Below are 22,987 nucleotides of genomic sequence, written 5' to 3'. Positions count from 1 at the left end.
TTTTTTTGACCGTTACTTCCAAATAGCAGACGGATTTTTCTCAGCTCCAGGTGAACGGATTTCCCAAAGTAAATATACGAATCGACAGCTCTTTTCCCGCGCTACAAGATGCCGACCACACCGAGCCCATGCGATACCCTCGTCCCGACTTATAAGGGTTTTAAAATGACATTGGAAATTTCGAAAATGAGCGAAATTGAGACGGGTGTGACTCCCTCAAAACGTATTCAAATGTCAAAAGTGACATGCTCATTGGAAAGTCCATCCAATTCTCTACAATTTCAAAGGGAAAAACGTCCGATTCGGTAGATTTTCTGAAAAGTTACGGACCTCCAAAAAAAGAAGAAGAAGTTCTTAGATGGCTCTATTATTTTTAACCGCCTTTGTATGTATGATTTACATGTTTTGAATGATACGCGGTCTATCAGTCTGAATATTTCAAGCTTGATTCAGCGCGGGATCTCCGCTATAAGAGCCCGATTCCTCGCGTCGAGTTCTCGTGGCCATGGGACTCCAAGTTGAATCTGATCTTCTTCCTGCCCAGGGAAGACCCAGTCGGCTCGGAAGGCCGTAATGAGGGAGCTCGGATCGAGATTTCAATCAAAACAGAGGAACCAGCATGGATGTCCGCGTGAGAATATGCTCTCGGTGGAAAGATCTCGATGTTTCGGACCGAGCAGAGGAGCGGATTCGTCTGTCACGATCTCATGTTCGTAATAGCCAATATATATTATAATCTTCGTCGTCGACGGAACGCCACGAGACGGCATGAATAATCCATTGATTCCGAGATTTTCGATGGCTGTCCAAGCACAGCCTAAAAGTTAGCATCCGAGATTCGTGTCGAAGCGAAAGTCTACCGCTGTCGTTCGAAGGCACGCGTGCTTCAACATGGGTAGTTGTCCACTCAGCAAAATCGTCGGATGGCGCTTCGCCTACCAGGATACACGCGATTGGTTTCGATTCGTAAAACGATCGATTGGCAAAGCTCCTAATATGTGCTTTGCAAACCGAGAAACTTCTATCGGGCGTTTACCAAAGTAAATACACCCGTATAATGACGGGCCCGAAGCTTTGAGGAGAGACACCCTTGACGACCTTGGAGAGCTCGGAGCCGCTTTCGCAATGCAAAATACTCCTTCACGGAGCGAGCGAAGATCTCGGAATTCAAGACTTTGCCGGTCAACCCTCGGCGGCTCCGACGATGCATCGGGCTGCTTCACCGGCTTTCGACTTCTTTCGTGACCGCCATCTCATTTCTGCTCCTCTGTCCAGGATCCGCTGACACCTCTAGCGTCTACACTCATTTTACGGAGGTCCCGCATTCCACCCTTATGGGCAGTTCAGAGCTTTGGGGGGAATGGACGAAGGATCGACAGAGGAACAGTACCTCTGAAGAAGAGTGGGCGATTTATTTCGATGGACAATGAAAAAGAAACCCTCCCGCCCTGGAATCAGGAGGAATCCGAGCAAAAGCCTGCCTCAATGTTCGCGCTAGAATTTGACCTCTGGCACGAAGCTCCTCTGGACAGCCCCAGTGGGCTATTCCGGTGCTCCTATCTAGCGCAGCCTTGGAACTGTTGCCCTTGTCCCGATTTCGGTCGCTGCCCACAGCTATTTAGTCGGAGGACAGAAACAAAAAGGCTATCTTGTGAATACATTTCGCGGTTGGAGGCGTCCGATTCCACACCAATCTCATATACTTAGACGAACGATGTTTAATTCGATGGCCTCCGGCGCTTCCAACGATACGACACCTTACGCCGTACATATGGTTTTCATTCGGCATCAATCAGAGCACCTGGGGCTCATGACGACTGACCGAGCTGGAAGGGCCTGATTGAGGCGTTCCTATGAATAGTCTTGTCATTCAAACCTATTTCTGTCAACCTTGACGGTATCGATCAGTCGAGGGCTCGTGAGACTACGACGGCTATCTAGAATCTCTGGGATAGGAATGAAACGGCTCGATCGCGATCAGCTGCGAAGCGGCAGCTCGCCGCGGCCTGGATTGATTTCCATTTTTGTAGGGGGAGCTCGGGAGGGTGTACCTCTATACTCCGCAGTTTCGTAAGATTGCCGCTGGTTTATGTATAATTTTCGAGGAACTCCCCGTGAGCCTGAGGGTTTTTCCGTTCATTTCGGCATTTTCTCCGTTCGTAGATTGAGACGTCTCGTAGCGACTCCGATTGCTTCCGTTCTCTTTTCTCGACTCCACGTCAAATGATTGGCTGTCCCGTACTTTGAGGGCCGCGGGGGGAGGATTCACTGCATGGAGTCTGGACGCTTGTAAACCTGAGGGCATCTGCTTTGATGCATTTTTTCGGTGAAGGTGACTGCCGACTGGATTTCTGCGAGCCTGCGCTTCGTCTTATGCACAGTATGAATGTTTTCCTCGGACCCATTAAGTCAAGGGTCGCGGGAGGAACTCCTCAGACCATACTAGGGGACCCGGGCCTTATTCCTGGAGACATCACAACGGCGAGAAGTGACGCTTCGAATGATAGGATGAGGAACGGTCTCTACCTGTTGGAGCTGCTGCATATTGCTGCACTTGGGACGTGGCGGAAAAACCGAAAGCCTCATTTTGACTCGAGCTCGATAATTTTATTCCGATGCATTGGGGGTCTCGGGAAGATGTCCGGTGAGGAGAAAATTTTGAAATCCTCTGGAGTCTCTGCGCGACGGAAAGTCTGCGGACTCCTATACACGCTGCAATAGACGCGTCGAAGGATATCTCGGAACCGCGAATGAACTCACCACATCTGCAGGAACAGTTCTTCATCCAGTTCGGTCGTCGGCGACCAACGACCTGCCAAGCATTTGAACGCGCCTGTTGCGTTGCTTCTTCGGCAGTCACCGTCATGTCTCGTCCGGTAAAGGTAATCCTTTGAGGTGTCTCGGAGTATCCAGATATTCACTAACGAGCGGGATCCACTGAGCACTCCGACGCTTTTACCCCGAGCCGCTATGCAATGCGCGGATTCCCTCAGTGGGCAGGGAGCCAAATATCGGATACAGTGGCACACTTATGAAGTACACTAAATCCGAGGCAGGTTTTCGGAGTCCTTGCCCGCGCACTCGAGAGAAAGGGCGCCATGGGCAAGGGTGAGAACCCCCGCAAGGACCTCGGACCCCTCGGAATCCCCTAGTTGCCACACAGTATGCCTCGACCCTTTCCCCGAGATCTCGCTCTGAATCCGCTCATTCTGTTCGAGGATGAGATCGGGGAGCTCCGATTGTTGATTCCGAGAATTGCGGCTTCTGTCAGGAGACATGTGGAATTACCGAGTTCGCCGATAATTCATTCATGATATCATTCCGAAATGTGGAAGAGCTTGGTCGGCGCCGTGATCAACGCCAGAATCAATATCCGAAGTCGGTGGATATATGTCGCACCTTAATCCCTATAGAAATAGCCTCAGGTACGATGCCGGAGGACCTGGCACCAGGAAAGATTTTGAGGTTGGCTAAATTCTGAGGAGCATGCAGGGAGCGGCCGCGTGATTTGAGACTTTTTTTTACGAGAATCACGACGCCGCGCTCTGTTCAATAATACAGCTTTCTCCAGAACTGTCGTTCGTAGGACGAATAGTCTGGTCGCCACATCTCTCAATAAGTTCAATCGGTCGAACAATATGGACTTCTCAGCTTTCGGAACCGATTCTTGAGACAATCTATCTCAACCAAAACAACAGAACTCGCGCTTACGATCGTCGCTAATTCAAATTCACAGAGAGAGAGATCCCTGCGAGCCGCTCCCGAGCTTCGAGAGGAAGCTGTCTCGTGTCTGAGTTTCAAGATTCAAATATAAGCGCTGTATTTGACGAGCCAAAGATTCTTGTGAGAATTATAGAGCCGGAAATAGTCTGTTGCTTCTGAAAACAATTCAAGAGAACCACACTCGGCTCGCCAGAGGAACGCTCTTTTTTGACACTCAGGAAACGGAAGGCAGACACGTCAACCACAACCCGTCGTAGGTTCTTGATGCAACTTGGGCCCTGCTGGACCATTTCAGACTTGCTCCGTCAAAGCTCCGTTCGCGAGCCAACTTATCCGAGTTCTGGAATTGCCTGGTGAATGCTCTTCTTAGAACACTGAATATTCGTCAGGGGACCATCCATTGCGATGGGATCAAGATGAAAATTCGGTGGCACTCAAGGTTCTCGCAAATAAATCGATCAGCTTGATCCATCGGAGGTCGGAGGGACAAAGAATGAGCCCTATGAACCGAAGATATGCCGAAGTTTCACACCAGTCCCTGGTTATGGCCATCGACAATAATTTCATTCAAGTAGGCGACTTAGTAAATTGAGTGGGTTGAGTAGGCAAAGACTCAGAGGAGACTAAAGCTTCCGTCAAAAATGGCACCAATAAGGAACCGAGGAGCCGTGATCACCGTCTCAATTCACCTACCTAGCCTCCGGGATTCCCACTCAGTTTTCTACGAACCCGCGGAGATATTCCCCATGAGTAGGGCTGTAAAATATTCGCGGCGATCGCGGGATTCGCGGAAATTTTCGGCTACTCCCCATAGAGTTTCAATGGAGGCCGCGAATTTCCGCGAATTTGGCGGAAATTTTCCGCGAAAAATTTACATCCCTACCCCTGAGTCACTCCTCCCGATCAAGTATACCAAATGATTCTCGATCCAGAGCAACAAGGGAGACTCATCTATAATATTGAAATCCGCGGAACCTAGTAGGCACTATCCGAAGACATTCGGATCAGGGAGCTGGAAAAGTTTTGTGCGAATCGACGAGCCTGAAAGGGACACCCGCCCCCTGCCTGAGAAGAGGAACCTTCCCCTTATGTTTCTCGCAGCGAAGGCACTAGGCGACATCGATTTTCCAAAATTACCGTTCTCAAACGATGGGATAAGGCCGTCGTCAATAGTCGGAGTACCGTACTATTTTTCTCTCATAGCGAATCCTCAAGTACCCATCGGTGCTTGCAGCTCATAACAGAATCAATATCAATAATAATGGTAAGCATGACACGGGAGCGAGCGAGAGACTCAGAGGTGACGACGAGTCAGAGAGAGGAGAACAGAGAGCTTCCACACAGACAATGTTTTCGAATGAGACGGTTGCGGTGATATTGTCCAACTAAGTGACGGTCAGCCTCTACGCGCCGCTTTTTGCCATCTTCATCCACTGCGATTCCCGACACTGCGTCACCGCAAGCGTGACTTGCGTTCTGGCGGCTGAGAATCAGAAGCCAACCACAGATGTTGGTAGTACCTTACGTAATCAATATCGGCTCTGAGTTCACGCAGCTTCCTGTCTGATCCAATTCTTGTGACTCGCTCCGATACTGGTGCATATTTGTGTACGGTCAGAAAAATCGATACCTCACAGACGAAACGAACAACCCTCTGACCCAAAAACCACGGTTCGGGTATTCTCGGCTCGCTTCGTCCGCAGGCAATGGGCTCTAAATGTCGGCGCGAATTGCTAAGTAGGCTCGCCTTCACTCTTATTCGGCAGACCACCTGCTGAGGTACCGTTACTCGATAATTATGTTCCATTCCAGGAGACCTGAATACGCGTATGGGTTTGGTCACCATTATAAGGTTCTCATCGTCAGCACACTCTTTTTGTGGCTATAATGATCACCGCCTATACCCTGTGGTCTTTTGAACTTCAGCTTACGAAATGTCCAAACTCGTTTGAGTCGGAGGAGTGATCCGTTCCCGGCTTGTGCAGGACGGAATTCAACCTCCTGTCCCACGGGAATCTCCCTCATTAGTTCTCCAAATCGTCAATGAAGTCTCAAGGCGAGGCTTCAAATCGACTCGGGGGGGACAGGATTTCGGTCCGCCATCGCGCACTCCGGAGACTAGAGATCGAAGACACCGTCTTCTTCGGTCCTCGTCCCACCCGGAACACAGAGTAATTCCGGCACGCTCCGTTAACAGGCTTTTCGCACAGGAGACTCTCTCGAACTGATCGGCTAAGAGAGCCCTTCCGTAATTCTCATCAGAACCGCGTTATTTGTTGGATCGACGGGAGTTGCGACTCATTCAGGGAGCACTTAGGAGTTGAGAATACTCAAAACTCACTCACCCATCTCTATGCTACGTTGCTGCTTATGTCGAAGTTCGATTTTCTGCCCGATGCCAGCCGGACGAAGACCTTGACAGTACAAGCACTCAATAGAGTATTAACAGAGAAATGACTCTGGAAGGCTGTCCGTTCTGTAGGGATTGTCGTCGAGAGAATGGTCTCTGTGTTGAGAAAGGGATATAGTACTCGCCAGGCGCTACCCACGTTTCTGACTCTAACTTACAAGCGTGGGACAGCTCACCACAGCTCTCTCCAGTCTTGTTGCTGATTTGGTTTCCGATAACTTCCGGAAGACCACTACGCTCGGAATCCGCTCAGGATCACAATGGGAATCAGATTACGAGGCGCGACATCATCGAGAGGTCGGTATCGATTCGAGAGGGGCGGCGGAAACCACGGTGAGGATCAGACTTGCGGCTCGGGGAGGGACGGGAAGGACTTGGTTTGGGCCGTCTCGACAAAGCGAGATAAACATTCGACTCGTGTACTGATCAAGTGCCTGATGACAGTAATTCGAACCGGAGATCGTGGAAGTATATTCCCACAGGATTTCATTCTCGAATCGTTTGGTGCAGAGTTCACCACTGAGTCAGCAACATCGGGATTTTACTCACTCAGGGAGTTTGACTGCATGTTTTCTGGCTTCAGCTGCCTGGAATTCTACGGGGAATATCTCAGTGAGAATCATGTCCTGCGCGAGAGAGTCCAGCGTGTTAGGAAGCAATGTTCGGGATAATGCCGTCAACTACGTGCCGATTTGGTCTGATTCGGATTCATCACGGAAAAATATGTCACGACAGACACTTCCGAACGAGCGGGAGGAGGGACATTTTGCATCCAAAAGGGATGGTTCTCTCGTGTTCATGTGTTCGAAGGCAGTAGAAACTGATCGTCCGATGCTCAATAAATAATTAGATAGATCAGATCGTCAACGTTTCTCCGATTATCATTTTTGAATTCGATGTCCGGCACGATATCGCCGGAGTACGCTAAGGGAATAAAATGAGTGGGACAGTAAAAGCGAGGATTCTTCGTCCACAACGGTCGCTATGGTTTGAAACAATAGTCTCGGTCCTCGGTATCCGGCGCGACGTTCCGACATCCCATCGCTGGTTCAGGAGACGACTGTACGACAATGCGCTACTCGATCTGGAACCCGGAATTATCTCGCTCTCCGGCGTCAATGAATGCACAGCATGACCGTGCTCGTATTCCCTAGGCGAATTATTGGACTTGCCACCGAACATGAGCTACTGCTCTGTCTCCCTGAGATTCGAACGATAGGCATTACCTGACATCGGCATAGATTCTGGCTACCCGACTCCATTTTGGAGTCGAGGACGCTCCATGGCGGGGTTTCCATGCCCTCCCATTTCATCTAGAACCGAGCGAATGATTTTGACGGCTCCGTTGTTTCAACTCGGGACTCCAACGAATCGGAAACCGTCAATCGTCACTTTCACGCCGAAGTGCCTTCCGACGAAACTCGTCGATCGCACGCAGCAAGTTTAGGGGACTGCCCTGTCGGACGCCGAACGGGTGGAAATTCATTTCTGTCTGGGCGACTCATGGCTCGAGAAGTCCTTCGCACAACTGCGATTGATGCTTCAGCGATTTCTGGCTTTCGGTTCCCTGCTTCCGGGAGCCGAGCCTGCTCGGTTCCATTGCACTAGGAGACACATCCGAAGGCAACCCTACAATGTCAAAGAAGTACAACAATTTCCAACGGAATAAAGTTCACGGTGGCAGGTTGATGAGTTCCGCGATTCTTTGATGAGTATCAGAGAGTTTTATGGAATGATAAACATGAGGTTGCATCAGAACACTCATCGCTCCCGATATTGGACAGACCCACAAGTGGAAATGGCTCAGGTGTAGCGGCATGCGCCAGTAGGGCATCATGTTCTCTCAAAATAACATGCTCTCCGATGTTGCTCTAGTCGAATCTTCTTTGGGCGAAGAGGTGTGCTCGGTCGGGTATCTCCCAATATATATCCCCATTCCTAACTGCAAGAGATTGACCATCGATTGCTGTAGGAATTGTGATCTACGAGACAAAAGACACAGTGCCGGGAGTGATCCCTCAACAACATGTTGTTCTTGCTGCGTAACAGCTGTGTATCCGGTTCCCGCGAAGCGGACCCGCGTCTCCGCTCGTCCTACGGCTCTGGAAAACACACGACGAAAATGGAGACTACAGTAAAAGCTCGTTACTACGAACACAAAGGGACCGACGAAACTGGTTCGTTGTACCGAGTTTTCGCTGTAAGGGATGCTGCTCAACACTATCCCTATGGCGAGCTGGCCAAAGGAGGAGAAATTCCTTGTTCGTTGTACCGAGAAATTCGTTGTAATGGGGGTCGTTATAACGAGCTTTTACTGTATAGATTTCACATGGAGATCCGTTGGATTCGCTCGAAATAACGCAATTTATTTTTGACTATATACAAAAACATCCTTCAGAAAATAACTAAACAAGACCGGTACGGCGTGTTCACTATGAATCTTTTTTCGCAAAATCCAGCGGTCTTAGCTAGATACTTTATCAGATCACAAAAGAGTACTCATATGCCTCCAAGTTGATTGACGGGTTGATTGTTGATTCGATCACGCTAAACTTCTACTTAATAATGCTTCCCAGAACAACAAGCAACGAGTCATCATCACGCTCGTAGTAATGGTGATGATAATAATTTCTGCTCACTTTTCTCGATCTCTCATTTCCCTGTTCGCGGGTTGTTTATCCACAAGGCTCATAACCCCGTAGCATCCTCGTTTTTTCAATATTTCGAGTTTCATATTCCAAGAAGAATCCGATTTTATCTTCGAACCGCACCAATTTAACTCTCTCCACTTCACCCCGACTGTTTGCTTCAGACCATTTGCTAATACCTAGTGACTTCGAGGCTATTTTCCAACGGAGCTGGGTTCGCGGGCGGCGATCTATCACAGCCCCTTAAACAACGTTGATGATCTCAGCTCGGCTGATCGAAACGCATCTCTGACGAGTCTAGGTAGATCGCCCTGCTGCTTCATATATATCTATTAATCAGTTGAAACGTTGGTTCCCCTACACCTCCCACGAATGATCTGACGGCAGGTGCTTGGAGAATTGGTCGATTGGAACAACTACTCAAAACTTGAAAGGAATACTAAACGGAACACTTGGTGCGAGGTAGAATCTCTTCGAAGTTCAACGAGATTTTTAAACTCTATAGCAGTGCCTTCGTACCTGACTCTGTTCTCCCGTAGAAGCACTTGTGTTAACATCATTATCTTATTATGCCCTCCTCCTAGGCGTCCTAGACTCTCTTCGTTTCTCAACATTAATCCTTCCTCCTATTCCAACTCTACGCGTGACTATGCTCATGCTATCACTGTTACTCAACTCCACCGTTCTCAACTTTCCCTGCTATTGCTATGGTTGGTTTCTGTCTCGTGTAGCAAATCTCTGATAGCAGGTTTTACGTGGTCTACCTGTATTTGTACGGTATTTGAATAGAGTCGAAACGGTATTCCGTTTTGTTGCTTCCTGACCTCCGAATGATTTCGGATCACGATTCCGAACCGTGTGTAGAATTTCCAGCGCTTGTGAGTCATGCGGATTGAACAGCTCTCGGGCTTGGAGGAATGGATCCGAAAACATCATTCGATTCTAGAAACATTGGCGATCAGTCGGGACGATCCAGAGGCTCGGCCCGCCTTGATTTTGATTGTGAGCGCGAGGATCCATCGGTCTTGCGATCCCATTTTATCATAGTTGGGAGCAGGCGCGAAGACACTCAAGAGACTCCCCGTCTTTCTGCGGCTCGGAATCAGATTGAGAGGCATCTTGAAGAAATCTGAGAGCTGTATTCGAATCATAGCGCCGCCGAATTGTCCCCACTGTCCAAGAGGTACTTGTTATCCGGTATCATCGCTTGGGTGGCATCTCATGGTAGTTTAATATTATATTCTTCACGTATTTACAACTTGTTGCGGAGGCTTCAGTGAGCTCTGATGCTTTTGTTTCTCTCATTTCCCGGCTAGTCCGCGGCGAACTACCAATCGTGAACGACCTGTCAAATTAACTCGATCTCTGCGGCTGCCGATGGCGAGAACGTTTGGCGTCGTCTGACGGGATGTAAATTGTAACACAAGGGAACTTTCGCCCTAGAACTACGGATCCGCCAGAACGGAACTTGCTACAGGAACTCTCGTACCTCAACGGCATCTCGGGTTTTTGGGCTTCAACCTACACCGAACCGATCCTGGAAATCACTATTTGCAACAATTGAAAGAGAAGGGCTCCTTGGGGTCCCTGATTCGAAAACTATACAATGGCTGTAGGTTCGTCAGCCCCTCCCAACGAAGTGAGCTAGTTCCTCGAGCTTGAGAGCTGCCCCCGTCCTTGATGCGGTCACCGAGCAGGAATTCGGAGAAGTCAAAGATTGTCTGTGCCGGATTATAGTAGGAATTGGATAAGAATTTCGTCAAACCAAGTCTAATTTTGAGCCATGACACATATGACGTGGAGTGTCGCCCCTTCGATATGACGAGAGCCGTCCTCCGTGACTGGAAGTCGCGGGGATCGCGCTCTCGTGGATTTTTGTGGATAATTGCTCGATTATCGAAATCAGCAGCCCTGACCCAGGCACTCTTGGCACGCGTTTTTCTTGATGTTCTCCTTGATTTCCAGATCGTAGTTCAATTTCGACCTTTTTCGCGAATCGCGCGGACGGAGGCTGACTCTAGACGACGAGTACATTTGAAAGAACCTTCGAGAATCCTCTCCTCCTTGGGTTTCCTTTGCTGAGCTCGATTGCGAAGGTCGTTCTCCTGGCTACGAGCTCTCGACTGATTCTTCAGCTGCTGCTGTCGCTGCTGTCCCTGGGAGTTCTAGCGCTGCTCTAATATTTGTCGACCTTTCGTTGAGAACCTCGTCCGGTCACATCGCCGTCTGATAACGAAACGATATATTGATTTAAGTGCGAGACCAAGACACACTCGCTACTCCGGCGGAACCTTTCGAGTTGACCTGGACCTCGGCGCTTCGGAACGGGATCAGATCAATGCTTCTTTGCCCTCGGTATCTGTGAGATTCAGGAAATTCGCTGGTGATACATGCCGTGTGATTCTCAACTCCTCTGGTATGTTCACTCTTGTTCACGAGCGGACTCGCGTTCATTCGCTGATTCCGTGAACACGGGGTGACGCCAATGCGGCAGCGTAAATGAAGCAGAGGGAATCAAGCGTTATCAGCACGACCATGTACCGTCGAGAGAGAGTCTCTCACTCACACAGCATCGGCGATACCGCAGCGGAAGACGACGGAATCAAGAATATCTTCCCGATCTTCCGGCGTATGATTTGCGGCACAACGCAACTTGATGGCGTTGCGTCGTTCCGCATGAATTCGTCGCTAGGTGGGCATGAGTCAGTCATTCCGGAAAGTTCCGAGCGCGCCGAGGAACTCAGTGAACGGTAGAGGCCCGCCGGGTTAGGTTGGTCGTCGGAGCACACACGAAGCGAAGCTCGATACTGAGGCACACAAAACCAGAAACATCATAGGTCGAGGGATTCCGACGGGGATCGGGATTGGAGTAACTCACCGTTTGAGGGTCTGTTGCCGCCAGTGGCATTGCCATTGGTGGTCGCAGACCGTGTTCGCTCGTCGCTAATCGTGCATACTGCGTTCTCCATACCACCATTCGTATTGACCGCGTAGCTTGTCAGCTGGACCTGCAAGAATCGAATTCTTTGAGGTTGGACGGACAGTGCACGAAAAACACATGAATGCCAGGCCAGGGGAACAGCTCGTTTCGATGTTTCCAGATCCGGGGCGGATTTCGTCGTCAATAGTTCTAACCTTGGTGGTCCTTCCTTCCCGGGCCTTTGAGGAGGTCTCATTGCGTCCAGTGTCTTCTCTCCAGTCTTGGATAAGGGTCTTGTCCGAGGGCCCCCATTTTGAGGAGGGCCTCGCTGCTTTCAGGATCCGCTGTACGCAACATAACAAGGGTTACACACTCATTTTAACAGAGACCACTGGTAATCCCGGACAAAGAGGGCAACTCCCACGCACACTTCCGTTTCTGAGTTACAACACCCAACGACTGCTCGGTTGCAGAAAACACGAAAGCTCTGTATCAGCAAACTATCAGCGGGTATCCTCCCCGAAGTCTCCAAGTCGGAAGACGCAATGATTATGGCCCATAGATCAAAGATCCGTGTCGGCCGAGATACTCTCTGAGTGAGTGAATTCCCTCATTCCCCATGCTCGATATCGAATTCGGCAGAGATTCATGTTTGATCAGCGTTTCTCTGAGCCCATTTCAAGACTCGGCAATGACTCGAATCATCAGCGATCGCTTAATTAGGCGCACCCACCTCCGTTATGGAGTCCGCTTCCTTGACGCGACAGACCTGGATAATGGCCCAGATTGGAATTTGGAGCATGGCACACAGTGCCACGCACCAACCCATCGCGTTAGCCCACGATGGATAGACGTACGATCCGTAAGTCACGGGCCGCGCGGCGTCCGATACCGCCAGCGTGAACACCACCTGAATGAACGAATTTGAAAGCGATGATTCAAAATTGCTGTTTCCATCGCGTCGCCGTGCTCTCCATCTCAGCCTCGTAAGTGTATTTTTCCAATCATAATTCGTTTCCGGGCGTTCGCATCATTCTATGTCTCGGGGTGATTACATTACCAAGTTTGGTGTTGCAGTGAGTCGTTTCTCCCGCAGACACAATTACTCTCGACTACAATAACGCTGTATGTTGGGCTGCTCGATATGTGCATCTCCTCGTCTGCCCAAGTTCATGCACGATCTGCATCAGTGACATCATGGAGGGCGACAGCGATCAAATCAATTATGTACCTATCATAGCTCGGCCGAGTCCTTCCTCGGCTCCCTCATTCTTTCGAGCGACTTCGCCTTGCTGAAACGACCATGCAGCAGGTTCGCGAGCCAGACCCTCTGAAATTGTTAGTGTTCCATGTTTGACGCTTGAGAATGTCCCGGGGCGAAATTATTCCTCTTGAAGGGCTGTCCGAGCGTCGAATTCTTCAAAGCGCTCTCGTCATATGTACTTCTTGCCTCAGGTGATTTGCGCGCACCTCGCTTCTCTCCTCCTCGACTCCGGCTGGTATTCCGAACCGCACGCCCGGACCTTCTTCGGTTCCCTAGTCACTCATGCTCCCCCTCTCACTTTCCGTCTGCGGGACTCCGCGCTCAGTTTCTCTTGTCGGAATCATGGCGGTCCCGTGGGCCATAATTGATGGAAGAAGAAGCGTTGAGAGGAGAATAACGACTGACCTTCGTAGGCTCGGCCTTGTCGAATCAGGTCAGCTGTTGGGAGAGGACCGCTAGGAGTGCTCCGTCGAGAAAGCTCGGGAAGCGAACATTTGGGAAAAGGGGGCGGCCATCGGACGGAGGAGGCAAAAAGTCTGCCGACCGACCGAGCGTCTAGGGTGCCGGCCCTGAATAGCGGGAGATCGGGGCGGGGGAAGAGCCATTGATCGCTTGTTCGTCGGTGGCGCCTTCGTGGCTTCTCCTCCATCCCTATCTTTCCTTTTCGACAGGAAAGGCGCTAAAGAGGATTATCGGCAGCTCTTTCCCTAAACGCCCTCGACGCTTTCCCTCGCTCAGTCTGCTCTGACTGTCAGCGACTCATCTAATCTGTTTTGTCGAGTCCCTGTACTTTCTTCCAAATCATCTCGATGAGTTGAGGAGAATGACTGACAATCAGGCCACGGCCGTCGCCTGCTCGGCTTTGTCTCTCCGCTGCTTGTCGTGCGCAGGGCTTTCGGCCTCGACTTCGCGGCTGGCTCCGACAGAGCCGCTGTGTTGCGCCGCGGCCACGGTTTTGCAGAGCGAAACGACAATGAGGCGTCCATTTGTTCATCACCAGCTTGTTCGTCGTACGTTCATTTACTTTCGCCAAACAATGAGCTTCTTCCCGCTCTCCGCGCGGTACGAAAGACGGGACAAGGTGCAGGAAGCTCCTTCGGAAGTATTTGGAGAAGAAATCGAGGATGCGCGGTTACTCCGCGTGCTGCAGCTCTCGCGCCTTCCCCGGGACTCGATGGTTGACCCGCTTCAAGGTCACGCTCATCATCGATCGACGGCTAGTTAGGGAGGCTTAACGGCAGACAAGCGAAGACAAAGGAACTCGGTATCCATGAGTCGGTGGAATAGCGATGGCTTAGACAGAAGAGCGGACGGCTCGGAGGGCCAGTGAGAGTCCCCTCGATTCCACCGACACGTCGGCGGCACGGCGACGAGAGTTCGCGCACCGCCATCACTTCTCACATCGACCCACCGCATCGCCGCCGCTGCTTGGGAACATTCCCAGCTGTGGGTTGCGGAGAAGGAGCATTCGTGGGACAAAACGATGGCAACAATGACAAAACCGGAAAATGCAGTAGCAGAAGCTGGGGAATGACTAAATAGGGGGAGAAGATCCATATGAGTTTTCGGGGAGTATCAGAAGCTGGAGAGTACTCACGAAAAGTATGATCGGTGCCGTGAAGCACCAGGTCCACTTCCAGTAAGGACCGAGTCGTTTGTTGAGCATGAAGTAAATGTCGTTCGAGATATTGAGATAGCCGTACATCCAGGAAATGGCGATGCATTCACAGATGGCGATGAATATCAGCGCTGTGCTGCCACCGTATTTATCCATGATTTCGAGAACATATTGACCACCCTGTAAATATCCAGCGGCATATATAAATATTCGTCCCGGTTTCTCTTGTGTCTCTCGATCGTTTTGCAACTTCCACCCCTTAACTCGGAGCGAGGGCGTCCCTACAGTCTGGTCCCGCAGAAGCTTGGACCTCCTTCCCCCGTGACTTCCCGTTCGGAGCCGCCTCCCCGGCCACGCGTGTTGGGCACGCAAGATGCGGGTCGGAGAGTCTTGGGACTGAAACCCTCGGGAGCGGTCGAAAGCACCTGTTCTGTGCCTTGCAGCTGCGGAGAGGCAAGGGATCCCCATTCCGCGCTTGACAGACCTGATGACCATAATCATGCGCGTTATCCGATTCTGCGGGAGCCCTTGCTTTGATAATGACGCGGGAAAATGAGAAGGTGCTCGCGTCATTCGAGCGTTCCACATGAGGGCGATGCGGAGTCACGCCGCGCGAGGTTTCGGATCACCAGGAGAATCCGTCGAAAGAAAGCCTAGACGAGCTGAAGGAGACATCTAAAATCTGGAGCAATAGGTGGTGGAAGTTTCGAAGGCAGAAATATACGTACGCGAGTCACGAATGGAAGACCGAAGATGAAACAGCAGACCCCGGTGACTATCGTGAAGGGCATTTTGTGTCGTCGGAGAAAAGGAACCTGGTCAGCGATGCCTGTCAAGAAGTTTTCTAGGAGAGCGAACTGAAGGAAAAAGGAGCGAAAAGAAGGTTTAGTGGCGAGCAATGCTGGACACAGGTACACGCGAGACTTGGGGAAACCCAGATCGACTGTTGCGTGCAATCTGCAGGTGCTCGATGCAGTCCTCACCTCACTGTCCAGGCCAAGGATGAAGAGCATGAGGAAGAAAAGTACGGACCACAGCTGGGGACACGGGAGTCTGGCCAGAGCCTCGGGATAGGCGACAAAAGCCAAGCCTGGTCCTCCTTGGACGACATCTTCCACCTTCGAGAGGAACATGTGTTCATTTTCCGAAAGCCTGTTTCTTCCCAGGCTCGATCGGCGAGGATTTATAGAAGTAACGTGTTTGATGAGCGACTCGCTCATCATGCTCGTGCCGCTACATCCAGGCTCCCATGCCACGGCGCCAAACCTGCTGAGAATCTCGTCGCCGGCAATGAGCGACATTCGAGCCGAAAAGTACTCACCTTGACGCCCAGCTCATGAGCCATGGCACCAAGAACCGAGAAGATGACCAAGCCGGCGATAATCGATGTCACTGTGTCCAAAATTGACACGATCATGGCGTCGCGGAATACGTTGTTGCGGAACTGATTGTAGGAAGAGTACATGATCAGGCCACCTCCAGAAACTCCGAGGGAGAAAAACATTTGCCCAGCAGCCGCTTGCCACACCTGTCGACAAACATAAAACCTCTTATATATATTGTACGAGAACTGCCGACACTCGATCTTGTCACCGCCGACCCCTGCTGGAGCTCGACTCTTGCTCCGACGTTGCTTTTAAAGATGTTCTGTCTGTTACCCGTCGACTCGTAGCTCCTTAGACCCTCCCAAAACGCACAATCCCTTCTCGCGAACTCCATTCCGAGTCTTGCGAGCGAAGCCATCGGCTTTGTGACCGATCGGTCGAACTGTATCACTCACCTCGATGCTGAGGAGTTTGTTGAAGTCTGGAGTGATAAAGTACAGTACGCCGTTCATAGCGCCTTCTTGAACTAGTCCGGTGACCATCAAAGTAAGGAGAATCACGTATGGGAAGGTCGCCGCGAAATAAACCACCTGCAAAGGTGCAACATGCATGATCGCAACAGAAGTCCGAGTCTCAATCGCGTTCGACCTTGGAGCGTTCGACCCGCGAAAGGCTACGCATCGGTCGAACACACTGATTTGTTCCAGGGACGACGATGCTCCTTCGAAGCATTCACTCCGAAGACCCTCCGGGAGCTTCGCTGTGATCCAACCGTTCGTTTCTCGACCGCTGATTCGAGCGTAGCTCGAACTCGAGTTGCGAGTTACCTCGTAACAAATCGTCCTGAAGTCTGTCAGCTCTGCTCGACCTTGGTAAATCCGAGTCCTTCAGTAGGGAACAGTTCTGACCGCACAGCTTTCCTCGGCAACGTGACCGTTCACCGACCGAGGGAACTTCAATGGATAAAGAGCCTCTCGGAATCTAAGGAATGATTTTCCGCTGCGTCGTGCGCCTGTTCTCTCAGTGTTCTTCCCGATTGAGAATCCCGCGAAATCCTTCGCCCCTTCGGCCACCTCAGAGCTGCGAATGCTCGATCCGGAGTTCTCGTGGCTCGCGAGAAATTTTCCGTGCAAGCACGCTATCTACCATCTCGGGTCGCTTTTTCTTTCTGCCCAGTGTGTCTTCCTTGGAGCTTTCCCCGCGGTAAGCTTAATTTTGTTCGCCCTGAGCTCTGTTCCTCTGCGACGAAAACTGAATCCAGCAGTGAGGTTCCTTTGGCAGCCTAAAGCCGGAATGGCAACGCAATAGCGAGCTTTTTGTGCGGGAAAAAAACGCATGGAGGGGGCTCACTGAGAATGGAGACGGAGGAGAGCCGAAGTACACATCCAACAAAGTAGCGGACCAGAAGGTAAGACAGTTTGGGAGAGCGAGAGACTTCCATGGATCATCCAATATTGTCTTTCAGATGTTCTGTTGATGCTATTGCTGCCGTGGGATCACCGAGACCCCTCCTGATAAGATCGTGCCTTGCGGATGCATCATCGTCGTAGCCGTCTACGACCACCTAAGAAGTCTGCAGCACTGCCCTGTTCCTTCCCGAGAGCGGTTTTTTGCTCTGGGGATTTCGAGAACTCTGACCAGGGTTTGGGGATGTGGGAGAAGAGATATCAACTCCAAACATTCCGCACTAATCCCCAGAAAAGTCCAGGGTGGCCGATGATCGCCGGGGATCTACGGTACATGAGCACGTCTCTAATCGCTCGGAATCAAAGCATCTCCTGTGGATCTATTCTTGGAGCCCGCGTCCCAGAGGTCTGAGCCGACACGATTTCGCAAAGCAAGGCCTACCCGTGCTCCTCTTCGGAATCTGAGCCTCGTCAATCGCTCGTCGAGATCATTTTAGAAATCTGAGCGGTCGAACGGCTGAACGATTTTGTCACAAACCTTGCCGGAAGTTTTTATTCCTTTGAGCAAACAGGCGATCACGATCACCCAGGATATGAAAAGACATAGTGCAAGGTCCCATTTGATCCCATTCAGGTCTTCGATGCCGCTACTGATGTCAAGCACGGTGCGCCTGAGGAGTAACAAATTAGAATTCAATATCGGCGTGTTCTCAGGAGTCTCCGATCTATGTATAGACTCGGAGCGGACCGGAGCCATCGCAGCGGAAAGACTGACTCCGTGGGGAAATTCCCGATGAGTCGCTCATGATTCAAAGGCCGTGATGGATCCCTCCCACCACGCACGCCTCCGCCGGAACTCGTTCCAAGTTCCGATCCGATGAAGCAAGGAATCATCTCGATTGAATTCTGCGCAAATCAGAGCCGGATACTTACTCCCAGTAGAGTTGACTCGATGGCGATAGTCCGGTGAGATTGAAAGTCGCCTGCAGAGAGAATGCAGTCGTGAGCGAAGATCAATCGGAGCAAGCAGGTTGTACGAGCAAAGTTTCCGAGTGTGTGTTCACATCCCTCCGCTCCTCCGACTTGTCGTCCGCTGGCTTTCAACTTGTTCGTTCTTTCAACTTGTCGGGTGGCTGAAAGTCGACTTTTTCCCGACGACTCCGGGGCTCTTTCGTATCGACTCCAGGAACTCCCATTTACGACCAGAAGGCTTCGACAACCACATTTCTTTGATGTCGCGTTCAGTTTCCTCAGCACCTTCCTTTTGTCGTATCCTGTCTTTTTTCCCTGTACCTAGCCACGAGCCATCGGCCTTCCGTGCCGCGAATCTCGCAGCCTTGCCGTCGTCGTCGTCGCCGCCGCCGCCGCCGACTCCACCGCAGACCGAGCGAAGCCATCGTTCAACACTGTCAAGGTTAGCTCAAGGACGCCATAAAAAAAGATTCATTTGCTCTCCCAACCATGGAGCAATGGATTGCTCTGCTCGATAAAAGAAGACAAAGTCTGCGATGGCGGCAGCGAGCAGCGCTCGCTCCGGGATTAAAAGTTGTCTCAGTAGCGGGAAATCAATTTGAATTATGTCGAAATCCAATTCTTCACTTACGTTGGTGCCTTTGGCGGCCTCAGATCGAACGAAACAAGTTCCGTTCCACTCGGGAGCGCATTTCTCCCATGGAACTTCACTCTGGAAGGCGGCTGCCATGAAGTGCAGGGTGTACGACATCACCACGTTGTAGTAAACGCAGACGATCAGAGATGAAATGATCATGGCCATGCCGACCCCTGCGAGGGAAGACGGGGAAAGGATATGACTACATAGTATAAAGTAATCCCCATACTCTCCCCCGCCCAGAGCCACTGATGGGTACCGAGTACCGATGCGGATCTCTTCCTGCTTGCGAGCGGTACAGCGGCCCGTGGAACCAGACGGAAAATGGAAAATTCCAAATACGCAAGCATCTGCCCCATTTGCTCCCTGATCAAACGGTGGAGGCACCTTCGCGGAGGACACCTTCGTGCGGCGAGGATGGTCCGCACGAGAGTATGAAAGGACTCTCCCGAACAGGAAGACGTATGAACAAAGAAAACGGAAGGGAGAGGGCAAGATGAAACAAGAGATCTTCAAGCTCGAGTGGTCTGAGTCCAGGGTTCAGTGTGTCGAAATCTATTCGGACGTATAGGCCGAGATATTCGGAAAACCATTGCATTCGTATGGAGGAAGATCCCCTGTACACCAAAATCTCTGCGAAAATCTTCTCCTCTGACATAATAAGCGGGACTAGGGACCGAACCCCGAGGAGTTACCGTCTCGTGGAACATCCCAACACGGTCCTATGCACGTTCTGTACCGGAATCATCGAGTGAATACGAGAAGTAGGGATCGGTAGTAAGCGATTTGCATACAAATCCCCGGAGAGCTCGAGGAGATGCCTTTCAGCCGGAGCATACGTGAATTCATATGTTTTGGAAAGGAATCTCTATGAAAGCGGCGACGGGGCTGGAGCTCTCTCGACGCTGAAGTGATATCCAACGAGGCGTACCGACTTCTCCCGTTGAAAACGGAGCATACCTTTGCAAATAGGAGAGCAAGCCCAGATGGTCAGTGGGCCTTGTCCCGCAAATTGTCCGAAAGCCAACTCCATGAAGTACATCGGTTTCCCAACCAACATCAGCATCACCAGGTACGGGATGAGGAAGGCCCCTAGAAAAGTAAGGAATGGTGATCGATCTTAGCTTGTCGACTACCGCTGTAGCTCTGAATTTTCCTACGAGTGAACATTGTCGAGGCACAGACTGTCGACGGTACGTCGGGCTCACCGACTCGAGACGTTCGGGAAACTACTGGAACCATTGAGGGGGAAAATCTTTACGATGGGCTCCCGCGGAACGACAACATCGAAAGCTCACGTGTCTAGCATTCGATCGGTCGGCGCTGTAGGAAATAAAGCCTTCTCTCGAAAAACCGCCAGGCACGGATAAGCGTCAGGGAGAAGATCTCAGGCTCGACAGCTCCGCCTATTGTCGACTTTTCGGAACTTGGACAAATTACTTTCATTACAGGCTTCCTGTTCCGCCTAGGTCGAGATCTCCTCCGAGAACGCCGCGCCGCTCGGAGACGGATGGGAAAAGCAGACCGGGCTCGAAGGTGTGATGGCCGGCCGTTCCAGGTCGTAAAACTTGGGTGAGAGTTTCTCTCGCTCAATTTCTTGGTTCGCGGGTTAATTGTGGTTTTGCGGCGGATCTTGCTTTCTCGGTAGCTTCCGAGCTCGCAGGAAAGTGATACAATGCATCCTTTTGAGAGGAGGCGTGAGAGGCAGTACGTGTAGGAGGGCAGATGCCGCTTCCAAGCATTCACCTGAGGCGTACTCGCTTGTCTGCACGAACGCACGCAAGCAGCTCGGTTTATTGGAGAGTTTCTCACAGATGACGCGAAGCCGCATGATCATCTTACCCTCAACCCGTTGAGTTGCGGAAAAGACTCGAGGCGTCAAATCATTGCAATTCTTCAAGCGACGGGAGCGCTCCCGGCTGTCTTTCGAGTCTCTAAAAGCTTCCGAGAGCCCAACTAGGTTGAAGAGGGAGGATTCGGAAGGAATCGAGGACTTCACAAATCTCGGTGCTCAGCTAGATGTGTGGGCACCGATTTGTTAGGTGGTTGGAGCGACTGGAACCCGCGTGCCGTCAGAATACAGTAGCGGCGGAGCATGGAGTTCAGAGGACACGCTATGATGGGAATTCCTGAGAACACTTGGTCTGGAAACTCGGGAACAGGGAAAACACCGATTCGAGCTCCGAGTGGAAGACTACCTCTCAGAATTCGTACGGTGGCTCGCGTGCCTGAGATGGACGACTCGAACACTGGAGGCTGCCTTTCTGATGCTCTCTCCGAAACTTCTTCATTAGTTACCAAGAAGAAAGTACAAGCGGAAAAAATCGGCGATGCAGATGAAACTTCTGCACTCGAAACTTATTATCCGTCGGGGCTCCGGCTGTCTTTCCCGTGGGCTCACGCGCGACCTTCATTTCAAAATTCGATTTCCCGCAGGAGTCACAATCATTCGGGTTCGGAAAGAACGACAGGCGTGGTCAATGAGCTCAATCTGGGTGATCGTGAGTCATCGACGCGCTCGGGCAAAACAAGGTCTTTGGCTCTCTTTCGGAATTAAGATGTTGAGCACTCACCTCCTCCGTTCTTGTAGGCGAGGTAAGGGAACCTCCACACGTTTCCGATGCCCACCGAGAGGCCTACACACGATAAAAGGAACTCCCATCGGTTGCCCCAGTTGCCCCGCGACGCGATACTCGCAACTGAATTTCTCCTTCCTCCGCTGTGAAGAAAAGAGATATTAAGATATTATCCACCTAGAGATTATTATCCCGCGTCTTCCGTAGAAATCACGATTATGAGAGGATGACTATTTCGAGACGAGTAATTTAGATATTATTCGCATCAACTTTTGCCGCATTCACTTTGTTCTAATGAGCGAGGCCCGGATCATCTCACTCGATCCTTAAATTCTCCCGCGAGGGGATCTCAGTGATGCGCACTCCTTCATCTTCCCCGGTTTCTGATTTGATTCGCCTACTTTTTATACCTACATACATCGGAATTTTTAATTCGAGAATCTTCCACTGCACAAAGTTTCTATTGTTATCAGTGGAGGCGTATTTTTTTGCGGAGGAACATCGCTGAAATCGTGGCGTCTCGCGGTAGAAAATCATGAATCTTGCAAACTACCCCAATATTGCGAAGAAGTGCGATTTTCCCACCGAATTCACAGCGAGAGTGAATCCTCGAGACGGATGTTCATCGTGAGCTCGTAAATCGTGGCGAGTTTCGGTCCGGTCGTGGCTGAAGCGGAACCAGGGTCTCACCGGAATCTGTTGAGGATTGTATCGCAGTCGATTCTCAGAGCCCAAGATTCCGATCGAGAGGAAGATTTTCCTTGATTGTTCGAAGTAAATCATACGAGGGTACGACCAAGAGTGAAAATGACGTATTCGTTCAAAAAATTCGTTTAAAAAGTGTAAGAATCTCACACCCCTGACCATGGGTACTCTAATCTCTCCCCTCTCATCCGCGGCTATTCGCCATGCGGCAGAGGAGGAGCTCTCATTGGATCAGCGCCAGACTATAAGGCTGTTTGTTCCACCAGAAAAATAACCCCCGTGTGGGCCTTATTGGACACAATCGGGAGGAAAAGCGTCCCAGAGTCGAGCTGATCGGCTAACCCGGCAATGCCTGGACTTAGCGATGCCGGCGGTCGAGGTGGTGGCGAAGGCCTCTTGTTACGGCGTCCAACGGAACGGAGCCACCCTCCTGTCCGGGAGACACAATGCGCGACTCAATCTGGCAGTACTTCTGCGTCCAGCCCGATCGACCGCAATCGTGAGCTTAAGTGCTCGTCGTTCCTGCTTCAATCCACCCTCGCTAGAATGCGCCCCGCGTCTTCGAATACCCACGTGAAGAACAACAAACGGAAAATTACAAAGTGAGATCGCAACTGGCAACACCGCGTTCCGCCCTCCGCTCGAACGTTCAACAGCCCAGCTGACCGTACGGATGCCACAGAAACCGGAGTCGGCATTTCGCCGATCATTTCGCGAAAAGCCACCGTAGTATCTGCCTCCGGCAAGGGACACGGCCATCGCAAGCTGATCAAAGTTCAAAAA

General features: G+C 51.1%; 1 protein-coding gene across 1 annotated transcript in view; it reads right to left on the bottom strand.

Moving 5' to 3' along the window:
* Nucleotides 1–21,635, bottom strand: part of LOC100899820 (sodium-dependent proline transporter) — a 23,532-nt gene extending 1,897 nt beyond the window's left edge. The window contains exons 1-13 of the mRNA XM_018642049.2: nucleotides 21,497–21,635; nucleotides 19,884–20,015; nucleotides 18,918–19,096; nucleotides 18,248–18,297; nucleotides 17,853–17,985; nucleotides 16,364–16,498; nucleotides 15,905–16,111; nucleotides 15,567–15,701; nucleotides 15,312–15,440; nucleotides 14,563–14,763; nucleotides 12,435–12,611; nucleotides 11,917–12,045; nucleotides 11,660–11,789 (exon numbers count right to left, since the gene is read on the bottom strand). Of these exons, the coding sequence (XP_018497565.1) occupies nucleotides 11,660–11,789; nucleotides 11,917–12,045; nucleotides 12,435–12,611; nucleotides 14,563–14,763; nucleotides 15,312–15,440; nucleotides 15,567–15,701; nucleotides 15,905–16,111; nucleotides 16,364–16,498; nucleotides 17,853–17,985; nucleotides 18,248–18,297; nucleotides 18,918–19,096; nucleotides 19,884–19,989 (1,711 nt within the window). The 5' untranslated portion in view covers nucleotides 19,990–20,015; nucleotides 21,497–21,635. The remainder of the gene's footprint in view (nucleotides 1–11,659; nucleotides 11,790–11,916; nucleotides 12,046–12,434; nucleotides 12,612–14,562; nucleotides 14,764–15,311; nucleotides 15,441–15,566; nucleotides 15,702–15,904; nucleotides 16,112–16,363; nucleotides 16,499–17,852; nucleotides 17,986–18,247; nucleotides 18,298–18,917; nucleotides 19,097–19,883; nucleotides 20,016–21,496) is intronic.
* Between the last annotated feature and the right edge of the window lie 1,352 nt (nucleotides 21,636–22,987).

This window comes from Galendromus occidentalis, unplaced genomic scaffold (assembly GCF_000255335.2).
Source record: "Galendromus occidentalis unplaced genomic scaffold, Mocc_1.1 scf7180000076500, whole genome shotgun sequence".
Classification (NCBI taxonomy): Eukaryota; Metazoa; Arthropoda; class Arachnida; order Mesostigmata; family Phytoseiidae; genus Galendromus; species Galendromus occidentalis.
Note: the sequence above shows the minus strand (reverse complement) of the source record. Positions and strands in the feature narration are given on the sequence as shown.